At 44.0% G+C, this 22365-nt stretch overlaps 1 protein-coding gene across 1 annotated transcript in view; it reads right to left on the reverse strand.

The window, feature by feature from the left end:
- Nucleotides 1–6777: 6777 nt before the first annotated feature.
- The window catches only part of KPNB1 (karyopherin subunit beta 1), a 34454-nt gene continuing 18866 nt past the window's right edge, over nucleotides 6778–22365 (reverse strand). Inside the window, exons 11-22 of the mRNA XM_056127291.1 lie at nucleotides 21103–21294; nucleotides 20124–20254; nucleotides 17522–17669; nucleotides 16937–17008; nucleotides 15764–15908; nucleotides 14698–14780; nucleotides 14080–14187; nucleotides 13395–13538; nucleotides 13060–13165; nucleotides 11251–11365; nucleotides 10664–10825; nucleotides 6778–9852 (exon numbers count right to left, since the gene is read on the reverse strand). Coding sequence (XP_055983266.1) covers nucleotide 9852; nucleotides 10664–10825; nucleotides 11251–11365; nucleotides 13060–13165; nucleotides 13395–13538; nucleotides 14080–14187; nucleotides 14698–14780; nucleotides 15764–15908; nucleotides 16937–17008; nucleotides 17522–17669; nucleotides 20124–20254; nucleotides 21103–21294 — 1407 coding nt within the window. The 3' untranslated portion in view covers nucleotides 6778–9851. The remainder of the gene's footprint in view (nucleotides 9853–10663; nucleotides 10826–11250; nucleotides 11366–13059; nucleotides 13166–13394; nucleotides 13539–14079; nucleotides 14188–14697; nucleotides 14781–15763; nucleotides 15909–16936; nucleotides 17009–17521; nucleotides 17670–20123; nucleotides 20255–21102; nucleotides 21295–22365) is intronic.

The raw sequence follows: 22365 nt of genomic DNA on the forward strand, positions 1-22365 counted from the left end.
CTCTGCTCCCCTAGCCCCCGATTTCAGCTACCCTTATCGAATCTGAGCCTGATCACATCCTCTTGGGTTCTGGTTCTGTTGTTCTGAGAACAAGTATCCCCAGGTGACTTGCTGGCAACTGTTCTTTACATTTATTCAGCAAAGATTTCTTTGTTTCTTTTCTTTTTTCTTTCCTTTTCTTTTTTTTTTTTGAAAGAGTGAAGATTTCTCTAACCCCATTTTGTGCTACGTACTGAGAATACACAATGAGCGTGTCTCTAAAAGGCAGCTCTGTCTCAGGCCCTCGTGGAGTTTACATTCTATTAGATGAGTCAGACAAAATAAAGTAGCAAAGGGGTCTGGGGAAATGCAGTGGCTCAGAGAGCTGCCTTGAGAGCACATGGCCAGGCATTGAGCGTTCAAATCCCTAGTGTCCCAAATGCACCAAGCACAAGGCTGGCAGCTGCTGTCTTCAATCCCAGACACCACGATTTCCAGCCGCACTGCAGCCAGGTGTAAGCAAACACAGGTGCAACCCTGTCAGCCGTCATGAGGAACTAAAAGGATGTGCAAGCATCAGAGCCAAGAAGTGCAACCTCTGGGGAGCATGTGTATGAGCAGTGACACCCCTCCTGTCTTCCCTCCACAATGTCATCATTGTAACTGTGTGCCTCAACTAAAACTAAGCTTATTGGCCCCCTGCACAGCGAACGGAGTACAAAGCACCTTGGGAGCACCAAGGTCAAGTTTGCAAGCCCTCTAAAGTGACATTTCACCTTCAGTGAACTCCACCCACAGCTAAAAATTTTTTTCAAAGATGCAACCCTGATACTGAGCACAGAGCCAGGAGTAGCCCTTAAACATCAAGTGTGACCCCCCCAAAAAAACCAAAGCAAAAATAAATTTAAAATAATCAGGATGCAAATAGGTAAAGGTAAAGGTAAAGGCCCTCCCATTGATCGTCGATTTGCTCGAGCGGGCCCAGTAACGTCTCCATTGGAGACTTTGTTGTTACTGTGTCTGGCATATCGAATACTCTCGGTAGCTTGCCGGGCTCTCCGAGAGGGGCGGAGGAATCGAACTCAGGTCGGCCATGTTGGCCGCTTGTAAGGCGAACACCCTACCCGCTGTGCTATCGCTCCAGCCCAAATAAATAAATAAAAAATAACCAGGATGCAGAGAGCGTACAAGGGCATGCCCAGCACATAAGCAAATCCTGGCTTGATCCTGAATACCACACACATGGTGCCCTCCAGCAAAGCCAGGAGTTGCTCCTGAGCACTGCTGTGTGTGGCCCAATTCCCTCACCCCCACATACACACCTAAAAAAAAACCCTCAACATAATCAAATAAAGTCACTTTTTAAAGGTAGCAGCAATAGATAGAGAGAATTTGGATTTTGAGGGAGATTGTGAGCTATTGTTGGGGTTGCTCCCTGTGCAGCTTGGGGGACCAAGCAGTGCTGAGGATTCAACCTGGCTCAGCCACATTCAAGGCAAGTGCCTTAACTCCTGTGCTGTCTCTCCAGCCAGGGTTTGATAGAAAGAGGAGGAGGGCTATGTGATAAGGTGATGTGCAAGGTAAACCTTCCCACCATTCCCTTCCCTTCATTTGTCATTGTAGTGACTGGGTGTCGCACACATGCTTTGTGTGGTGCTCCCTGCAATCACACCTTTTACGTGCTAGAACATGTGCTTGCTGGGGGTTGTACTCATTGAGCTGTGGTTGAAGTACTGGCTGGGATTGCTGTGGCTCTCACCCCCCGATTGCTGGCACCACACTCTCGGCCTCAGTCCTTGCCCACTCTGGTTGCAGTGCTCACACGCACGACCGGCTGCTGAGCTCTGGAGATTGCACTTGGTTGTGGGCACTGGATGTTGCAAACAGCAGAGCATCTAGGCCCATGCTCAGCACTGTGGGCGGCCCTGGGTTTGAATCTGTGACCTCATGTTTCTAAGGCTAGCACTTTTTGCCACCAAGCCATCTCCCTACAGAGAGTTAGCCTGAAATTTGAGCAGGGACTTATTGGGGGACCACTGCCAGCGGTGTTCAGGGCTTACTCCTGGCTCTGTGCTTAGGGATCAGTCCTGGCATAGCTTGAGAGACCATATGTGGAGCCAAGCATTGAACCCAGGTTGGCCATGTGCAAGACAAGCACCTTACAGCTGTACTATTGCTCCAATCCAAGCTAATTCACTTTTATTTTTGGCTTTTTGGGTCACACCCAGTGATACTCGGGTTACTCCTGGCTCTGAGCTCAGGAATCACTTCTGGTGGTGCTCGGGGACTATATGGGACGCCGGGATTGAACTGCATTCAATTAGCTATTCATTCAATTCAATCAACTGCATTTAACTGCATTCCGTTAGTTGCATTCAAGGCAAACACCCTTCCCACTGTACTATCGTTCCAGCCCCAAGCTAATTCTTAAGGTTAAGAGTGTTTTGTGGTGCTGGAGATCAAACTGGGAACTTCAGACCTCTGGAGCACATGCTCTATGAGCCACATAACTAGTCCATGGACTTGTTTTGGGGCCACACCTGGTGGTACTCAGGAGCTACTCCTGGCTTGATGCTCAGGGAACAAACTCAGGCCTCCTGCATGCAGAACATGTGTTCCAGCCTATTGAGCTCTCTCGGGTCCTGAGTGTTCTGACTGAATGACTTGTGAAGCCGTGTGACTCTGCATTCATTACTTCACCTCTCTGCACCTGTTTCCTCATCTGAGCCAGCAGGAGATTGATGGGCATTTCTTCTAAGAAATCATTTTCTCTGGGCTCATCGTGACAGAGAAAAAGGTACAACCAAGGGACTGGTGAAAAGGGAAATGAGGTAGGAGCCAAGCCGGGAGGAGAGAGGGAAGGTGGCAGCCAGCCTGTCAGGCAGGCGCTGTGAAACGTTTCTACATGGTGTCAAGGCTGCCGTGGGAATGGGTAGGGGAAAAGCAGCACCCCTGGGCGCCCCGTGTCTTCTCCTTGGAAACCATCGGGGGAGACTGTTCCCAGGACTCCTGCTCTGGAGACGTCGTCTTTCCTGGCCCAGTCTTGCATGAAAAGAGTAGGAGGTGGCATTAGCAGTCAGCAAAGAGTGAATCAAAATAAACCTCAGATGACTCAAATAGAAGCGAGCAGGAAAATTGATCTGACATGACACTGGGGGATCTGGGTGTCACCCCAGCTCTCCATTCCCAGACCTGACATCAGGGTTCGCTGCAGAACCAATCCTGGGGCTCCACTGGCCGCTCTTGGCTTCTGTGGATCAGATGTGGGCAGTGGTGGGTGCTTCAGTTAAGGCACATACGTGCTCTAATCAAATTAGGTGTAGGTGGAAAGTTTCTTTCATCTTAATGATTATCTGTGCCTTATGCTCTACATAATCGTGTTCATTTTTATTTCCCAGACAGAATCTAAAAAAATAATTTTATTGAAATTCTGAATACTTACCATGTATTCATTAGAATGTGAGTGCCACAGGGCGATTTGCTTCATCCACCGACACATTCCTAGTACTCTACACAGTGCCTGGCACTTAACAACTTTCCCGTCAATTAAGCAATGCATGTGTAAAAACCCATGTGCTAACAATTTGGTGTGCAGCAAGTTTCATTGCCATCCCTAAAAGATGAGGAACCTAAAGACCAAAAAAAATGGAGGAATTTGCCCAGGGTCATAACTAAAATAATATTTTGAAGGGCAGTGTTCAGGAAATAGCAGCATTGCTCATTGCCACGGAGAGCTTATTCATAAAGCCATTTCTTCATTCCCCTTTTCACTCAGGATAGTGACAGCCTGCCCCTCTGCATCAGGATTCAGGCCGAGTACCTAAAGCACCCGGGTCCATGGGGGCTGGAGCGATAGCACAGCAGGTAGGGCGTTTGCCTTGCACGCAGCCAACATGGCCGACCCAGGTTCGATTCCCAGCATCCCATATGGTCCCCGGAGCACCGCCAGGAGTAATTCCTGAGTGCATGAGCCAGGAGTAACCCCTGAGCATCGCCGGGTGGTGTGACCCAAAAAGCAAAAAAAGAATAAAAAAATTAAAAAATAAAGCACCCGGGTCCTTCTCAAGACAAGGATGCCACACGGAGAGATTAGAGGAGCCACCTCAGGCTTCAAGGGCCTCCTGTCCATACACTGCAGCCCCAGCTCAGATGAAGGTGCTGGGGTAACTCAGATGCGGCATCTACTCAGCAGCTCTGGCCTTTCCAACTACGGGGGACCAGTGTCCTTCCCACCCTCAGCTTGGTTCCCCAGATTTCAGCTTGATGCTGGAGATGACATAGGGTGCTGCAGCTGTTGTTTTTTTTCTCTTTTTTTGGGCAGTAGGTAGTATTCATCCAACACGCGTTCCCTTAGAGCGGGGAGCAGTATCTTGAGTACCCAGAGCTGACCCCTAAGATTCTAATTTAGAGTGCAGGTTGACTTTAGGGGTGAAAATCTTACATCTGCCTAATTGTCTGACAGTTGCCAAAAGGCTAACAGATTTCGTTGTAGAGACAAAATGGGTTGTTCATGGCAAACGCTTCACCCAGAGTTCTTACCGTTTAATGGTTACTTCTGTGGGGCCAGGGTTCATTTGCTTATTCCCTACATGGGGCAAACAATGGCCTGGGAAGGCAGCTTGTGGAATCAGCGAAGCTTACTGACAGGTCTGACTTGGGCAGGGTTCCAAATCTAAAAACAGGGCTGATGGGAACTCCTTTTATTACTCTACAAGATGCTTATTACGACTGACATATGCTAAGCACATAAAATGGGGATCATATATAGAACCCATTGCCTAATTCTATTTATGGGCCCTACCTGGCAGTGCTCAAGGCTTACTCCTAGCAGTGCTTAAAGGAGCCAAGGTGGCGCTGGAGACCTCACCTGCTGCACTCTCCAGCCCCTATTGCTCTGTTCCCATCCCTCTAAATTCCCAAGATGAAGAGGCTAGCCCAGGGATCCAGCAGAGAAGCTTAGAGCTCAAGTCAGGCTGCCCATCTGGTCTGGTTTTCTGAATGCCCTGGCCTTCAAAGGCTGAGGAAGGGATATTGTAGCCAAACTCCTCCTGGGGCCAGGAGAGAGCATTTGCCTTGCATGTGGCTGAACTGGATTCCATCTTCGGCATCCCATATGGTACCCCTGTCCCCCCCCCCCCCCCCCCGCACCACCATAAGTGATTCCTGAATGCAGAGCCAGGAGAAGCCCAAGCATTAAGCATCACTGGCTATAACTCAAAAAGCCAAAATACCTGTTTATCCCCTCCCCCCACCCTGAAAAAAAAAAAAACAGCTCCCCCACTAAGGGCACAGCTTGTAAAGAACATGCTTTAGACCTGGACTCTCAATCCACAGTACCATAAAAAACAAAGAACTCCCTGAACTGCATTGACATATCATTAGTTCAACTGTTTATCTAAGGTCTATGACAGGTACTACTAAGGCTGGAACAGAGCAGTCAATCAGCCAGCCAATGTCACTGCATTAGAATCAACATCATAGTGAAATTTCAAGTACATTTTTAGGCAGTACTATGAAGGAAATGGGAGGCATACACGGACCCTCATTTTACACTCCCAAGATGCTCACAGCCCCTTTTAAGACAAACGGGGGGAAAAAAAGCTGAGATTTTGACCTTGGTCTGTTAAATCAACTTTTTGTTCCCTTTCCTCAATCAACAAAATAGTTACAAAATATCTGTTGTAAAAATTATATGTAACATGTGTAAGTTTATCTCAGAGTTGGACCCAGAGATATGGCTTGATATGGAAGAATGCATGCCCTCCAAGTGTGAAGCCTTGGGTTCAATCCTTGCCACAAGACAAACCCAACTTTTCATTATAGGAAGGACATACCAGTACATTGATGAAGCTATGAGCAGCTATAACCTTTTGTTGGGTGGGACACATTCGGGAAAAAAAGGAAAGCTACCTGAGAACACTGAAATCATTTCTTTGCCCTCCCTACTTAATGTATTGCTTCTTTCTTCTTTCCTCTGAAAGCACCTTCAATGGAGAATGTTCTTGGTTGAATGCCACTGCTCAAGATTTACTGCAGTCTTAAAAAGAACAAGTTACCCTATATAACCCAGTAAGTTCTGAAATTGGGCACAGAAATAAAATATTAGAACTTCTATTTATATATTTTTCATATAATTGCTTTTTAATATCTATTTGTGTCTTATAATTACATAATATATGGGCACAGTAGAACAAGTATATAATTTTCAATACAAGGGGTTTGCATGATCAAAAATTTGACAGGTGTGCAATCAGAAAAGGTGAAAGGCCACATAGAGGTTAAGGTATGAAAATTAAGTCAGCCCTCATTTTACTTGCCCAACAGATACTAAGTTCCTGCTTTAATAAAGTAGCCTGCAGGCACCACTACACTGATTAAGCAGCAGGGTGAAGGAAAGGATCCAGTTTCTCAAATCCCATAGTGTTCTTTCCTCTACAAGTTCCGGGGAGAGGGGGAAAAAAATCAAAGTAGAAATTAAACACACACTGCAAACAAATTAAAAAAAAAACCAAGAACTTCGAACAAGTCATTAAACGACCAAATTATTAGTCTGAAAACTAAGATAGAGGACACTTTGCAGTAGTTTCAGACCTGCTTCCTACCAAGAACCCTAACCCTGCCTTGTTCCAGAAAATGTTTTCCCCATCACACTGTATCAAGTCCCCTTTTGAGAGAGGTGTCCTTTTCCTCCCCGACTCACACACACATCTATCACCACCACACGCTCCAGTGTCTTTCAACCATTCATCTCACCTCCAAGGAGGCAACATCTGGAACCAAGAATGAAGCGGCAAAATGTTGAAAATAAAAATAAAGCGGACTTTATTTAGAAGATAAAGGTGGCGGTATCAGTTTTGGTTAATAATAAAGTTGGGCTCAGTGTTTTAAACAGGTCTTTAATGCCATCACAGACTGGCATGCCAAGGGCATTCTGAATGCCAATTACAGACTGAAATTGTTTCAAAAACCAAGATGCTATCAAAAGCTGATGGAATTTGGATTTTTCTTAAAGTTGAACTAACACACTTTTTAAATAGTGACTCGATTACTTGGCTCTAAGAGTGAAAACTCGACACTGAGCAATTCCCCTTTCTCTGCAAGTCCCTAAGGCAATATTACAGTTGCCTCTGACAGCCAATATTCAACATTTCAACATAGGGGAGATGAGAAAAATGAAAAGCAAATTAATAAATGTAGTTGAAGTCAATACAGGCAGCTGCCACTTGTGGCAAACCAAAGTCTAGTCTGATGCCCACTTTCTTCACATTTGCACTGACATCTTCCCAAGCAGACGGTAACTACATTCTTGTAGGAATGTGCCAAGACTAGGGTGGGGAAGGCCCAGACGATGAAAGGACAGAATGCATCCTGCATCCAGTTGCCTTAGGTGGTATAATCAGCTAAGGACAAATACCTAGACTATGGAAAACCCACTAGCCAAAGGTAACTAGAAAAGAAGATTAAATGCATAACCAGTGCAGAGTTAACTGCGAGGCACCAAGACAATCCAACCAGCCCACTTTCCTCCTCTCCATCACTGGATGGATCTGGGAGAAAGCATTAATAACAGCACTTGTCAACTGCTTCCCTGGAACAAAACATGACAAAACACACGGAAGGTTTTGTTTTCGTTATGGTTCTTGGTGTACTTTATTCTCCTGCTGTCTAGCTAAGCAGCCCACACAGGACAGAAATGGGTAGCACTGAGAAATGATCTAGATTTTTTTTTTCCCTCCCCAATATTCCTGCCCCTTCCTTAAGCCCTGACCAATTCCTACCTACCAGGAATGGTTAGTATATGTTATCCTCAAGAAATAACTAAAATCAAACAAGGCATTAGAAGGCCAGGCCTCTTAACAGGGCTTAGGAGCTGGTTCAAGCTATTTATTCACAATGGAGCGTCTCTCCTTCAAACACCTGGATTTTTTTTTTTTTGTACACTGGTTCATAGATCGGCACTTGACTTTGAACCTGGCACCAAAAGGCACAATATCTGATACCCTGTACAAGAGCTATTTAGAGATGCTGCCATAATGGATGGCCCAAACCAAGCCAATCCTACGTATGAATGGAAGGCATAGACAGGGAGGGGAAAAGGGGAGAGAAAAAAAAATAAAGCTGTGTTTTGTTAAGATGGAAAACCGGGAATTTAAATTTCAGGTCTCATTCTACATTCCTCCCCATTCCAGGAAGCAATTCATTTTGGAAGCAGTATGTTCAAAATGCCAGCGAAAATTCCTAATAACTGCAAAACCAAAAGGGGAAATCAAAGTTCACCAAAATCCCTTATTGCTGAGAGATCCTAAAACCAAAATTCAGGGTGCCCTGTTCCCTTGTAAAAAGAAAAATGATCATTAAGTCTGATTTGTGGTTAATCATGGCACATCACACTTAAAAATATTAAAGTGTGTGACCAGGGGAATGTTTGACACCATTTTATTAATTAACTTCAGTGGAAAAATATAACCATTTTTATCAAGTGCCATTTTAATCACAAGAGTTCTAGTGTGTGTGCATATATATATACACATACATATACACACACACATATGCACTTTAATTATATATTTGTTTTCTTTTATTTTGTTGTTAGTCGGTTTTGAAGTGCAGCAAGAGACCAATACCGCATTGCAGTCAATCAAATAAAAGAGAACAGAAGGCCAAGCAGTTTCCAAATGGTTATTTTATCAGATTTTTTGAACATTAAATTTATCCTCATTTGCAATCCAAAAGTTACCTGAAGTTTGCTGTTTGTGTATGTGTGTGTGTTTACTTTTATTGTATATTGTTTCCTAAACTCTTTGGCACAATTTTCTGGGGACATTCGGACTGCCACAATACAGGTTAGGAGAGAACTTTGTTTTTGTGCTGCCAATTCTGAGCATTTAAATTTTTGGTATGTTTGGGTTGTGGCTTTTTTGTTTTGAAGTCTGCATTCTTTATTTGCAACAATTTGATTTTTCTTCTACATCCTCTAACTCCAGAGTTTTCTTTTTCTCCCCCCTCCCCCCCACTTCTACATTCACAGTTGAACCATGTTATTAGGAAAGGCGCCTTGATGAAAAGATCAGAATGGAAGCTCTGGCCATTCGTCAGTGTTTTCCCTAGAAGATTAAAAAACAAAACAAAACAAAACAAAAAAACAAACCCTAAAGAGCGTCTTTCCTTTTTTTCTTTTTTCTTTTTTTTATACATCTCTTGTGCTGCATCAGTAGACAGAACTTCAGTTAGTTTTATGAAATGTAACGTCTAACCCTTTTTTTTTCTGGGAAAAAGAAACTGCAAATGACTTGAAGTTGAGAATGTGGATACCGCCTCACTCGTACACACACTCATTCTCAGACTGTAGAGAAGCCCTCCCCCTCCTTTTGACGGCACGCAGACAGTACCGTGTGGCAAAGGTACACCAAAGGTGGGCTGGAGACCCAGGCTCCCATCTTTCTATCAGTAGCAAAGGCCAGGCTGCCTTTTTCAACAAAGCACCACAGCTGAACCCAGTCCCTCCTCCTCCCCAAACCAGTCATTCCACTCAGCACCAGCCAAAAGACAGAAAAAGCTAGTTCTAGCCTCTCCTGGGAAGAGAGAGTTCTTTGTTTTTTAGCATGTCAATCCACCGCTTTTCTCTTTTCCGAGATGGCTGATGTTATGGATTCTACGAAGTCAGTGCTTACTTAGCTCACTAACAGCGCTGCTGTTGGCGGCTGCGGCTGCTGCTGTGGCAGGATTTTCAATGTGGTGTATTTTCAAGCCTCACTCACTCATCCTCTCATTCCCAAACATTCAGCATCCGTGCACACTCCTCACTTCCGGGTTTTTCAAAAGATTGGAGATTTCCAGTGGGGGTCTCAGGTTATCATCCCAATGGTAACGGATCTAAAAACAGATGGAAAAAAGGTCAATTTTTGGTGCCATCTATCTGATCAGTAGTATCTATACCAGAGGGTAGAAAAGAAACTAAAAAGATAAAAACTCAAAAATAGCCAATTTTATTGAGATCTGTAGAGTAAAAACCGAACAGGTGGGAGAAAAATGAAACTATACATTTCAAAGGAGTTAGGGGCCAGGGATGTGGTTCAGCAGAAGAGCACTTCACTCGCCTTATGTATAAAGCCCTGGGCTGATACCCAGTACCCCCCTCACCACACCCCCATTTTTTCTCCTCTTTGCTGGGACTGGGGAGATGGGGAGGGCTAGAACACATGCCTAGCATGCATAGGACCTAAGTTTTCTACCCAGTACCATATGGTCCCAAGCACCAGAGTAGCCCCTGACTACCACTGGGGTCAAGGCCCCAAAACCCGCCTCCCCTATAAAAGCACCGCAATAAAAAAAAGGGGGGTAGGGGACAGTAAAAAAGAAAATAGAATAGAAAAGAGAATTATGGGGTAATGCCATTGTTGGTGACTTTATTAGGGTCCAAAATGCCTCGGGGATTCAGTGAATTCTAGTTATGTAAGTTCTGTTCATCACCAAAGTAATCAAGTCTTTGGTTTAAGGAAGATTAAGGTTGCACAACCCTTCCACATGCACAAGGCTGAGGGACAAAGGCCTAAACCAGCTTTTCTATGAGAACACAAAACAAAACACCAAAGAGAAAGGCAACTGTTGTGCGAAAAGGCTAAAGGAAAAGCACCTCTTTTCCCAAGAAAACAGAAAGAGGGAGGGAGTGGGAACAAGCTCTTACCAAGCTTGATTCTTCAGTTTCCTCAGTTCTTTTGTTGCCCATGTAGCAAGGGTTTTTGCTTTGTTAGTCTTCGATCTCCGTCCTTCAGTTAACAGTTCATGGATCATTGGCCTAGCTTCTACTAATTTCAGTACATCCTTCCCGAATGCTGTACATAAGTCCCTGTGCAAAATAAGCACACCAAAAAGTAAGTTCCTGGGCTTTCAAACCCGCATTCTCTGGGGTTTCTAATATTCACCAACTTCTTACATCTAGTAGAAATAGAATGAATTTTCATTTCTGAGAACTTTAGACACTGGATTCTATTCAGGAATGAAATCTGCTCAGTGCCAAAGCAATGAAATATTGCCATACAGGTTTCTCTCAAATTCCCTTTTTCAACTGGGGGAGGTGGGGTTTGCCCAAATCTGGAGGTGTTCAGGGAACCACATAGGGCATCAGGCATTGAACCTGGGTCTGCCACATGCAAAGCAATCTACCTGTTGTACTATCACTATCTTTCCAGCCCCTACTCACAAATTCTTGGCTACATATTTTCTCATTTTCCATCAGTGCCAGTCACCTATTAGAAGCAGGGTATAACTTACCCTATTAATCCTGCAGCACAAGCTACTACTCCATCCGTATGATCCTCATCTCCAGCAATGTGGTCAATGAAAGAAAGAATAAATTCTACTCTGGGTTGTACCAGCATCACATCCGCTGTAAAGAGAAAAAGGAGGAGTGAACAATAAAATAGCACATCTGGTATGATTACACCATTTCAAAAATTCTAAGTGCTACCTGTATTGCAACCCATAATGCCCAAAAGGTTGGGGGGGGGCATAGGGGGAGGAGGGAAGAAGGGGTGGGGGAAAGTATCTGTCACAGAGGCAGGTGGGGGTGGCGTGGGGTGGTGGAAAGGAAACTGGGGACATCGGTGGTAGGAAATGTATACTGGTGAAGGGATGGGTGTTTAGAACACTGTATGACTGAAACTCAATCATGAACAATTTTGTAATGCCATCTCACTGTAGTTCAGTTAAAAATTTAAAAAACAAAAATCCAAATGTTCTAGTTCTATCAGGTAGGTACGGCTTGAAACACTGGTCAGTTAAATACTGCATACTTAAGGTCTGAGTGATAGTACAGTGGGTAGGGCGTTTGCCTTGCACGCGGCTGACCTGGGTTCAATCCCCAGCATCCCATATGGTCCCGAGCACTGCCAGGAATAATCCCTGAGTGCAGAGCCAGGAGTTACCCTTGAGTATCGCTGGGTGTGACCCCCCCCAAAAAAAAACCCTGCATATTTATTTTTCCTCAGGTCAAGATATCATTCTTCAAGTAACATAAGGTAAATATTCTTCCCCTATCTTTCAATTCAGTTGTTCTGGGGTACAGGGGGTAGGTGGTAGTCAGTGGCTCTCATTCAGGGTTACTGGACATATATAAAAATACCAATATTTCTACTGTAGCTTTCTCCAACAGCCTTGCTAGATCCCACCCATCTTTGCAATGCTCAAGTAACACGAGGCAAAGAGGGTTGGCTGGATAGCCCAACAAGCTGAGCACATGTGGAAGGTCAAGTTTAAATCCCCTCCAGTGATGGGGGTGGAGCCGGGCCTGTCCCCCCGACCCCAACTCATCACCCACGAACGGCCTTTCTGGCTCCTGATCAAGCTGCTCAATGGCCATGATCCCGGAGACTCAGGAGCAAATCTCAAAACCCAGTGGCTTTTGGCAGAAATCCCTCCAGATTTAAGTGTTAAAATTTTGGAATTTCAAAATCACATGGTCCTATACAGCCACGTGACATCATATATTATTCATAACCAGCAAAAGAACACAAATTGTCTACTATTGCCTTTTCAGCAGATCTGAGTGTTGGGGTAAAATCTCAAATAATAATGGCGGGTCTGGTGTCGAAATATTGAATGTGATCAAAGTAGAGAGAGAGTAATGTGGAAATCATCTGCCCCACAGGTAGGGGGAGGGTGTGGGATGGGGGTATACTGGGGTTTTTGGTGGAGAATGGGCACTGGTGAAGGTACGGATGTTCATTGTATGACCAAGACTTAGATCCAAAAGCTTTGTAACTTGCTTTCACGGTGATTCAATAAATAAAATTATAAAAAAAAAAAAGGGTGGAGTTCATGCCCAATTCAATCAGCTAATCAGTGGCTGAATAAATAGCAGTACTCCTACATAAAAATAAATAAATACACCGCCCCCCCGCCCCCCGGTGCTGCCAGGTGTGTCTCTCGACCCAAGAAATATGAGAAAAAAAAAACAGGAGAATAGTTCATCAGAATAGTTTTTCCTTCCCTTCCTGTGTAACCAATAAGCTACAGAATAAAGACACAGCAAAACTGGTTAAGTGCACCATGGTTTAAGTGAACGGGGTATGAATACTCAACGGTGTACGTTCTCCTGGTCTCCCTTCAATCCCTGAACGATTCCAGTATAGGCTTCCAAGCACCCTTCCCTTAGCTCATTCAGATAATCCACCATGTCATAATCTGACTGAAAGAGACAAAGAACACATTACCAACTAAGCATGTTTAATTATGTTTCTCAAGTCCTGTTCCTCTAATTCAGGTCCCCAAATTTACTATTACCTGCTTTCCAAAAAAGTTATGCAACCCCCCCTTAACCCCCCCATTAATTATAACAGAAGCCACCCCCCACCCTGATCACCGAACACTGCTCTAATTGAAAACAATGCTCTATGCTCTAATTACTTTATACTTACCTTGTCCACCTGGGCTTGGGAAGCCTGCTGAAGGGTATTCAATACAACCTCTAGATATTTTTTAAACTCTCCACCAATTGCAAGAGCAATATCACCAAATACTGACAGAATCTGGGGCTTCACAGACCTGTGGACATTCTCATTCTGACAAGGCAAGGGGAAAGCAAATTAAAACAAAAATTTTGTTTTGTCCAAAGATTCAAGGTTCTTTTCTATATAAGCAACTACTCGTACGCTACACATAGAACTTATGGGCATAAAAAAAATAAATGGTCGGGGCTGGAGCATAGCACAGCAGGTAAGGCATTCGCCTTGCATGCGGCCAACCCAGGTTCGATTCCCATCATCCCATACGGGCCCCTGAGCACCGCCAGGAGTAACATCTGAGCAATGCCCGGTGTAACCCAAAAAGTAAAAAAAAAAAGAAAAAAAAAAAGCTGTTTATCTCTAAATAGATGGATCATATATGGGGAGTGGTATGGAGGCAAGGGAAAAGTTTTGCTGCTGTCTCCTCCTCCCGCCAGTTCCATGTACAATCACTGTGGGAAAATGAACAATTCCCTTTTTCACAGACCTGTAACCAATGTTCTGGGACTGTAACAGCTTCCTGTCAGGGCTTGATGCTTTAACCAATTTTCCACTACCTTCAAATAGTGGTAAAGAAGATGTTTACATAAACACTCACCCCTAAATTCTCCAGCAGCAGCTGCATCACCTCATCACAGAAAGGTAAGATATTAGATTGCAGGGCACGGCATAAGTCTCCCACTAAGCCTACAGCTGCCAAACACACCTGTGAAGAACCAAGGAAATGTTCTTGCAATCAGAAAAAGCTACATTCAGACCGTTATTGTACAGGTGGCAGATATCAAACTGGAGTTGATCATGTGTAGGTAAAGCTAGCACCTTAACCCCTATACTTCCACATTTTCATTTGGCTACACCATCCTTTATCATTTGGACCTATAGTCAATGGCAATATATTGTCCTTTTCTTAGTAGGTTCATGTTGCTAACCAACATGGAAGAGAAGCAGCACTACCTGAGTACTAAAAGATACTTTGGGGTGAAGGATCCAGAGGTCGAGGTAGCAGAGGCAGGTGGGTTTTTAAAAAGCTCAGTTCCTAAGATACTCTTATCTAATGCTCTAGCTTTTCTCTACTTTTAATTCAGACACTCATGGCAACAAATAAAACAGCTCAATACTTGGGAACAACTACCTGGGCTATTAGCACCCAACTCTGAAGACAATGAATATAAAGTAGAAATGAGAATGTAGAAGTATTTTGAAAAGCATAGCCTACCTGATACTCAGCATAATTTTTCAATCCAATGCCTAGGAAGGGCTTAAAGGCCTCCATGTACTTTAGGAATTCACCACCCAACACTATAAAGAAACAAATTATTAGGACCGTTAGGATTTTATACAATCATCCCTGTCTCCCCAAAATGTATTCACTTCAGTCAGCAGACAGGGTGGAGTGAGAATTACAGCTATCTCAGAAAAGTCAAATTTATAACAACTGAGAGGGTCTAACTCTTGAACTCCAGAGAAAAATGCCCAAATCTCCTGAATGCACTTATACTCTGGCTGAAAACCAAGTGGCCCTCAAGAAATGCCAAGGTTAATTCTGAACTGGCTGAAGAGAACATCTACTCTCTTGCCCATCTCCTTATCTGATTTTTAACATGCCTTTTCTAGAACCCAGCTTCAGAACACAGCCCCAAGGAAAATCCAGCAGGACTTAACAAAGACAAGTGGAACAGTGGCACTGAACTTTACACCCAGCAGCTACTCAGGGCACAACGACCCTGCACTCTCAGGGCAGCAGGCAAGCTTCCAGAACAGCTGGGCAGCCTACTATGTGCTAGTCAGATCGAATTTGCTTTGTTTCATCCCACACCAGGCACTATGATGTGCTAACCTGAGTCCAAAAGATTACAAACCAACCCAGCAGGTACCAAGCACCAGGAAAAAAAAAAAAAGGGACCTTTGCTTACTTCCTCTAGCCATGATGAAGTCAAATCTCAACAGAACAAGTAAACTTTGTGAGAAAATTAAATTGACATACATGATATAGATGCTAAAGACAACTTCCCCTGTGTTGCAAATAGGCCCCCAATCACTGTAAGGAGAATGGTAGGGCAGACATACACAAATGTACCCTTATTTTCAAGTTAGCTTTGAACTGATTAATGCCCTCTCTATGTAAGACAGGACTATACTTTCTGCCATGAAAAATTTCTTTATGAAACACAAGACAGTGGTGGAGGGTCATGGGTGTGCTGAGGTGAGGCAGTTAACTTTGTACATCATAACTCAGAAACTCAATTGTAAAGACATTCCCTGCCCAATTTTGACCCACTGACCTTCCACCAGTGTGCCGACTGCCATTAGGGCATCCTCTTGCACTCCCCCAGATCCAGCTGTGCTCTGGAACATCCTTAACAGGGACGCCATGACCACATCAGAGATCTGCAAAGCATCTTGATGTTGCACTTTCCGGAGAACATTCTGTGAAATGAACGAGAGTTCAGATGTGCCAATCAAGTCTATCATTTTAGCAGCAGTAGCACTGGGGCTACTGCTAAGCCCCACACCAAAGTATCTTTAGGTCCTAGCACTGAATCATATAAGACTCCCTGAGCTCCACCAAGGGGGACCCCCTCACCCCCCGCAAACAGAAAAACACCCTTAAACTAGCACTTAAAATTCTTTGGGGGTGGGGCGAGAATCTTTGCAATAACCAAATACACATTATTCTTCGAAGCTTTAATAATACTGCTGTAAGGCAAATGCAACATCCCACACATTTTACTATTCCTTCTACTGCCCAGTCCAGAACACAACTTGCCAGAACAGTTATTTCTCTGTATTTCATTAGTGTTTGCCTGACAAATTCCAATCAGTACTCTTAATAGACAAAACATTAGTTCACCTTTAAATGCCTTGCCATTATAGATTTCTTATGCATTAAAAGAAAAGAAAGCAATCTTTTCTACATAGTAATCCATTGACTAGAGATGGGCAAGAAATAAGCAGACAAAAGAAGATAACTGACTTCACCCAATTCAACTTCTCACACCTCCCTCCTTACCATTTGTGCTGACTGGGGGGCTGGGGTGGGGGTAACTATATTTCTACATTTTCTGGTGACTCAAAACCCCTGATCCCAAAATCAAAGTTAAGGGGACTAGAGATATATATACATATATTTGCTTTTTGGGTCACACCTGGCGATGCTCAGGGGTTACTCCTGGCTCATGCACTCAGGAATTGCTCCTGGCAGTGCTCAGGGGACCATATGGGGTGCTGGGAATTGAACCTGTGTCGGCCATGTTGGCTGCGTGCAAGGCAAACGCCCTACCCGCTGTGCTATCACTCCAGCCCCTAGAGATATATTTTTGAAGATTGATAAGAAAGGAAAATGGAATTCTCTCTAGCACTGAACCAAATTCTTTGATAACAGATTGATCAGCATCATCTATATCATATTCAAAGTCGGGAGCATATATGAACTAATTATCCTGGCACCATCATACCTGAAGAGTCGCGCACAGTAAAGACTGAAGGTCATTGAACTGGATCCTATCCGACGTGCTCTGGATATGTGACTACAAGGAGAACAAAGTCATACTCTTAACACATTCTTAAATAGTCCAAGCTCTTCAATGCTTCTAATTTTGGTTTGATTTATGAAAACCTTAAATAATCTTTACTGATGCCAACACAGGAAAGCAAATACAGTGTACTGTGTAATGCACATATAAAACGTGGACAATAACGCAATTTGTAAGCTGCAACCATTTTTAGAAAATAGATGCCCTCACCCACATCCCCCCTGAAGCGCTAGGGGTGTGTGTGCGTGTGCATGTGTGTGTGTTGCACCACGTGGTACTGGGGATCAAATCCACTGCCTCACATAAGCCAGGAATGTGCTGCAGCACTCAGTTATTCTTCTGGCTCTGAATATGCAATATTTTTGCATAAGCCTTTATGTTTCTGGCACGATATACATTTAAACCCCAGAAAGGAAGCAACAATCTTGGAGCCAGGAAGACAGCTACAAGGGCTAGTGCACATGTTTTGCACGCAGGAGGCCCAGTGCTGCTGGGTCCAACTCTCACCTCCATCTGAAGCACCTGCTGCAGGCGTTCCATGATGACCAGAGTAGTTTTCTGAACTGCAGGGTAACAATCCTTGGCACTGTTTTTTACAATTTCCATCAAAGATTCATACGCAGAACTTCTTAGATTGTTCTGGTGTCCATCTGGTCTGTAAGAAACACATAGCGAAAACCTTAAAGTTTCACCAAGGGCCAAAGAGATAGTATAGTGGGTAAGTCACTTGCTTTGCGTGCATCCCTGGCAAGCCCTGCCTGGAGTGATCCCTGAGCAGAGCCAGGAATAAGATGGGCTTGGCCTAAACCTTTCTCACACCGCCCATATATAGCCTCACTGAGAAATAACAGAAAAAGTATTACAACACAGACCCTGCCTCACCCAGAAATTGATATGATTGTGGACTTGATTTTATTTTGACCCGATAGAGCCAGAAACAAAATTTCAACCTTTAAGTTAATAGCATCCCTCGTACACACGGCGTATAGTCACTGCTCGAACGACTGAGCACAGACTGAGCCGCTGAGCAGGAGTGAGTGATCACAGAACACAGCCAGGAGTAATCCATGATCACTGCCAGGTGTGGCCCAAAGACAAAACAAAATTATCAGTTTAAAAATTTTATTTAAAATGCAGAAGACCTTGTTCTTCTATCCCGTTGTTCTTCCTTGAACACATATCTTGTTTGCTTATGTTTTTTTTGCTTGCCTACTTCCACCCTGGAGAAGACTGTGTTCTCTCTTAAACACACACAGGCTCCCATCTCTCTCCTCACATCTTCCTAAATAAGTTTCAGTAAAAACTTTGCTTCCTCATAAAAAAAAAAAAAAAAACCCTAAAGAATCTATGTTGAAAATTAAGGAGACCATCAGGGGCCATAGAGATAGTACAGCAGATAGAACGTTTGTCTAGTATGCGGCCATCCCATTCGATACCCGTATCCCCATTTGGTTCCCAAGCACCACCAGGAGTAATTCCTGAGTGCAGAAATCCCTGAGCATCACTGAGTATGACCCAAATCCAACACACACACACAGAGACACATACACACAGAGGCTATTTAGATATACTTTTTAGAGAATACAGGGTAAGGCACCTAGCTTGCTTGTAACTGATCCTCTGAGCACTGCCAGGTGTGCTAATATGTCCCCCAATCTGACCTAAAAGAAAGATATCTCAACTTTCTCCATTTTTCTGTGAAAGATATCATTATATATCAGAAGTCCACAAATTTATTTGGTCCATTCCTTTACATTAAGAAAAAAAATCTAACACGCCCCCCAGAGGGGCAGTACTATCCCAGCTGGGATACATTAAATACAGTTAAATACAGACAAAAATCAATCTATGCTTCCTAAATGTTTCTGTCGAACATGGATTTTGGTACAGCTCCCACAAAACTTAATTTTGGGCCACACCTGGAGGTGTTCAGGGATCACTCATGGCAACCTCGGAGGGGACCACATGGGACACGAGATGGAACCCAGGTCAACCTCATGCAAGGCAAATGCCCTGCTCACTGTACTCTGGCACCAGCCCTGATCAAACAATTAAAAATACTTAAGGACTGTCCCTAATTCTTAATCCCTTAAGTTTACACTTTGAAAGTCTACTAATAACAAACTATTAAATGCTATGTTCTTTAGGAAATATCACAAATGGGTGGTTAATTAATGTTATTTGGTAGCACTGTAGCACTGTCCTCCCGTTGTTCATCGATTTGCTTGAGCAGGCCCAGTAACGTCTCCGTTGTGAGACTTCTTGTTACTGTGTTTAGCATATTGAATACGTCACGGGTAGCTTGCCAGGCTTTGCCATGCGGGTGAGATACTCTTGGTAGCTTGCCGGGCTCTCCAAGAGGGGCGGAGGAATCGAACCCGGCTTGGCGGGGCCAGCAGCATGCTAGGCAAATGCCTTACTGCTGTGTTACGTTATCTGGTGTGACAACTAAATTCGAACAAGCCACCATTTCTCTTACACTTTAATGAAGTACTCCTGTCAACTGTAACATAAAGGTGACTTTATTATTATTATTTTGCTTTTTGGGTCACACCTGGCGATGCACAGGGGTTACTCTTGGCTCTGCACTCAGGAGTTACTCCTGGTGGTGCTCAGGGGACCATATGGGATGCTGGGAATCGAACCTGGGTTGGCCACATGCAAGGCAAACGCCCTACCCGCTGTGCTATCTCTCCAGCCCCTATTTTTTATTACATTATTGACCTTCTTAGATTATGTTTTCAGATTTTAATTATAAACTTTTAAAATCCTTTTTGTTTTGGGGCCACTCTTGGCAATTATCATGTTCCTGGCTCTGCACTCAGGAATCACTCCTGGTGAGGCTTGGGGAACATATGGAAGGCCAGGGATTGAACCCGGGTTGGTCATGTGCGAAGAAAATGCCTTACCCACGGTACTATTTCTCCAGCCCCAAACCTTACAATTCTAGGGTAGGTAAGACTACATCTTCTTTCTCTCATAAACCGATAATCAATAGTGTTTTTAAAATTCCTCCGTTTACAGTGCTACAATGTTAAATAGTCCCCACAGAGAAAACAAAAAGCCTGGGAAACCAAGTCACCGCCCATTACTGGGCAGTATCAGCTACCTGTCTGTGGTCTCGAGGAGCTTCTGAACGATGAGTTCAAAAGAAGATGACAGGCAATAGGTAGCTGGTTCTTCCTGATCATCAGCTACATCTGCAGCTTCATAAGCAGCTTCAGAGAGACTGGAGAAAGCCTAAAACCCAAATGGAATTAACATCAGTCCTGGAAAGAACTCCATTCCAGGATACCCTCACTCCTTCAAGGTAATGTGAGATGTGTTCCTTTCCAAATATTACCTAAGAGTAAGTCATGCTAGCGAATCCTCAACTTCTCCGTCAAGTTTATAAAGACAATTTTAAAGTTTCATTGGTATTCTTTTAAAAATTTGAAAAGTTGGACTGGAGACCATGCAGGATGCCACCACGGTCCCCAAAACCAGGCAGCGCAAAACCCAAACCACTAAACCACCGATCCCGAGTACCACTGGGTACTGACCACAAGAACAAATGTTAAATATTTTCTTGTTTAAAAGTAGCTGAGTACTTCCGCCAACCACAAATGCTTGCCACTTCGATCCTCTTTTCATTCATAACTTCTTGCCTCCTTCCTTATTTTAACTCCTTCCCCCAAACCTCAAAGGCCCTAAAGAACTACACTTCCTATACTGACTCAGCACTTGTGACGCCTACCTTTCTTCCCTCTTGCCACTTTCTCAAGCAATGGTACTTTTTGTTGCCTGCAACTCTCTAGCTCAATTAAAATTTCTTGTCCCTAAGCAAGCGAAGAAAGAGAAAATGAGGAGTTTTCCTGCTAGGTTAGGCATGACTGCTCTAAATGGTTTGGGAGCCAGTCACCATGAGTCAACAGCTCCCACTGGCTCATGCAGTTACCATCTCTCCCACACTTTAATTGAAGAAATTAGAAAAGAGATGCTATTCAGAAAAAGCCTTCCAATGGGGTAAACCCATTTTCTCTCCTACGCCTCCTACTCGTCATCAGCTCAACCAAGCTCCTTATCTCACCAGGAAGAAAATTTCTTACCCAGCACACATTTGAAGCCACTCTGGGTTCAGCACTGAGGCCTTCAATCAGACACTGCAGCAGCGGAGTCAAGTAGACATCATTGATGGCGGCTTCAGGGAGCAGCTCACAAATTCTGCCTACAGTCCATGCAGCTGTATCCCGAACAACAACACTGGGATCTTTCATTAATTCTATTAGGGTGGGCATAGCCTGAAAACAAAAGAGTTGTTAGCAAAGTTGAACAACGATTTACATTCATGCTGACCCCTCAGAATCTACAACACTGATAGCTGGATTTTTAACTCCAAAAATCAAGATCATGCTGTTATTTTAAAAACATGTCTGTGGACTGAGGATATGGTTCAAGTGACAGAGCACATGCCCAGCACATGCAAGGTCCTGAGTTCAATTTCCAGCACCACATGGTGATATCCAGCTCTGGTAACCCTTCGAGCATCCTCTGGCCAATCTGCACAAAACTATGTGGCCCTTATCAACAGGAAAGGATAGCTAAAAAAATTAAAAGTGATGGCTGGGACTCAATGGTAGATACGTACACTTTTGTTTATAAACATACACACACAGAGAAGAAAAAACTGCAAGGATCCAACCCAAGAACTAAGAATGTTAACCCTTGGCTGTGGCCAGAGAGATAATATAAGCGGGTAAGGTATACTCGCCTTGCATGTGGCCAACCCAGCTTCGACCCCCCGATCCCAGGTACCTTATATGGTCAAGCATTACCAAGAGTGATTTCTGAGAGCAGAGCCAGGAGTAATCTGAGAACCGCTGGGTGTAGCCCTTGGCCAAACAAACAAAATAGGTTTGATCCCCGGCATCCCGTATGGCCCCCTAATCACTGCCAGGAGTAATTCCTGAGTGCAGAGCCAGGAATAAGCTCTGAGCACCACTGGGTGCGGGCCAAACACAAAAATAAAAGATTATCATCCCAGGGCTGGATAGTTTCAGTAGGTTAAGCTGTGCATATACCTGACACCTGGGTTCTGTCTCTAAGCTAAGACTAAGTTGTACACTTTCCACTGACAGCATATAACCACCTAGAAACAGCCTTAGTAATTAACTACTTGTAACCTTTTCAAATAATCATCCTCTAGGGGCCTGAGTGATAGCACAGCGGGTAGGACGTTTGCCTTGCACGCGGCAGACCTGGGTTCAATCCCTGGCATCCCATAAGGTCCCCCAAGCACCGCCAGGAATAATTCCTGAGTGCAGAGCCAGGAATAACCCCTGAGCATCGCTGTGTGTGACCCAAAAAGCAAA

Source organism: Sorex fumeus, unplaced genomic scaffold (genome assembly GCF_029834395.1).
Source record: "Sorex fumeus unplaced genomic scaffold, SorFum_2.1 ptg000063l, whole genome shotgun sequence".
Taxonomy (NCBI): Eukaryota; Metazoa; Chordata; class Mammalia; order Eulipotyphla; family Soricidae; genus Sorex; species Sorex fumeus.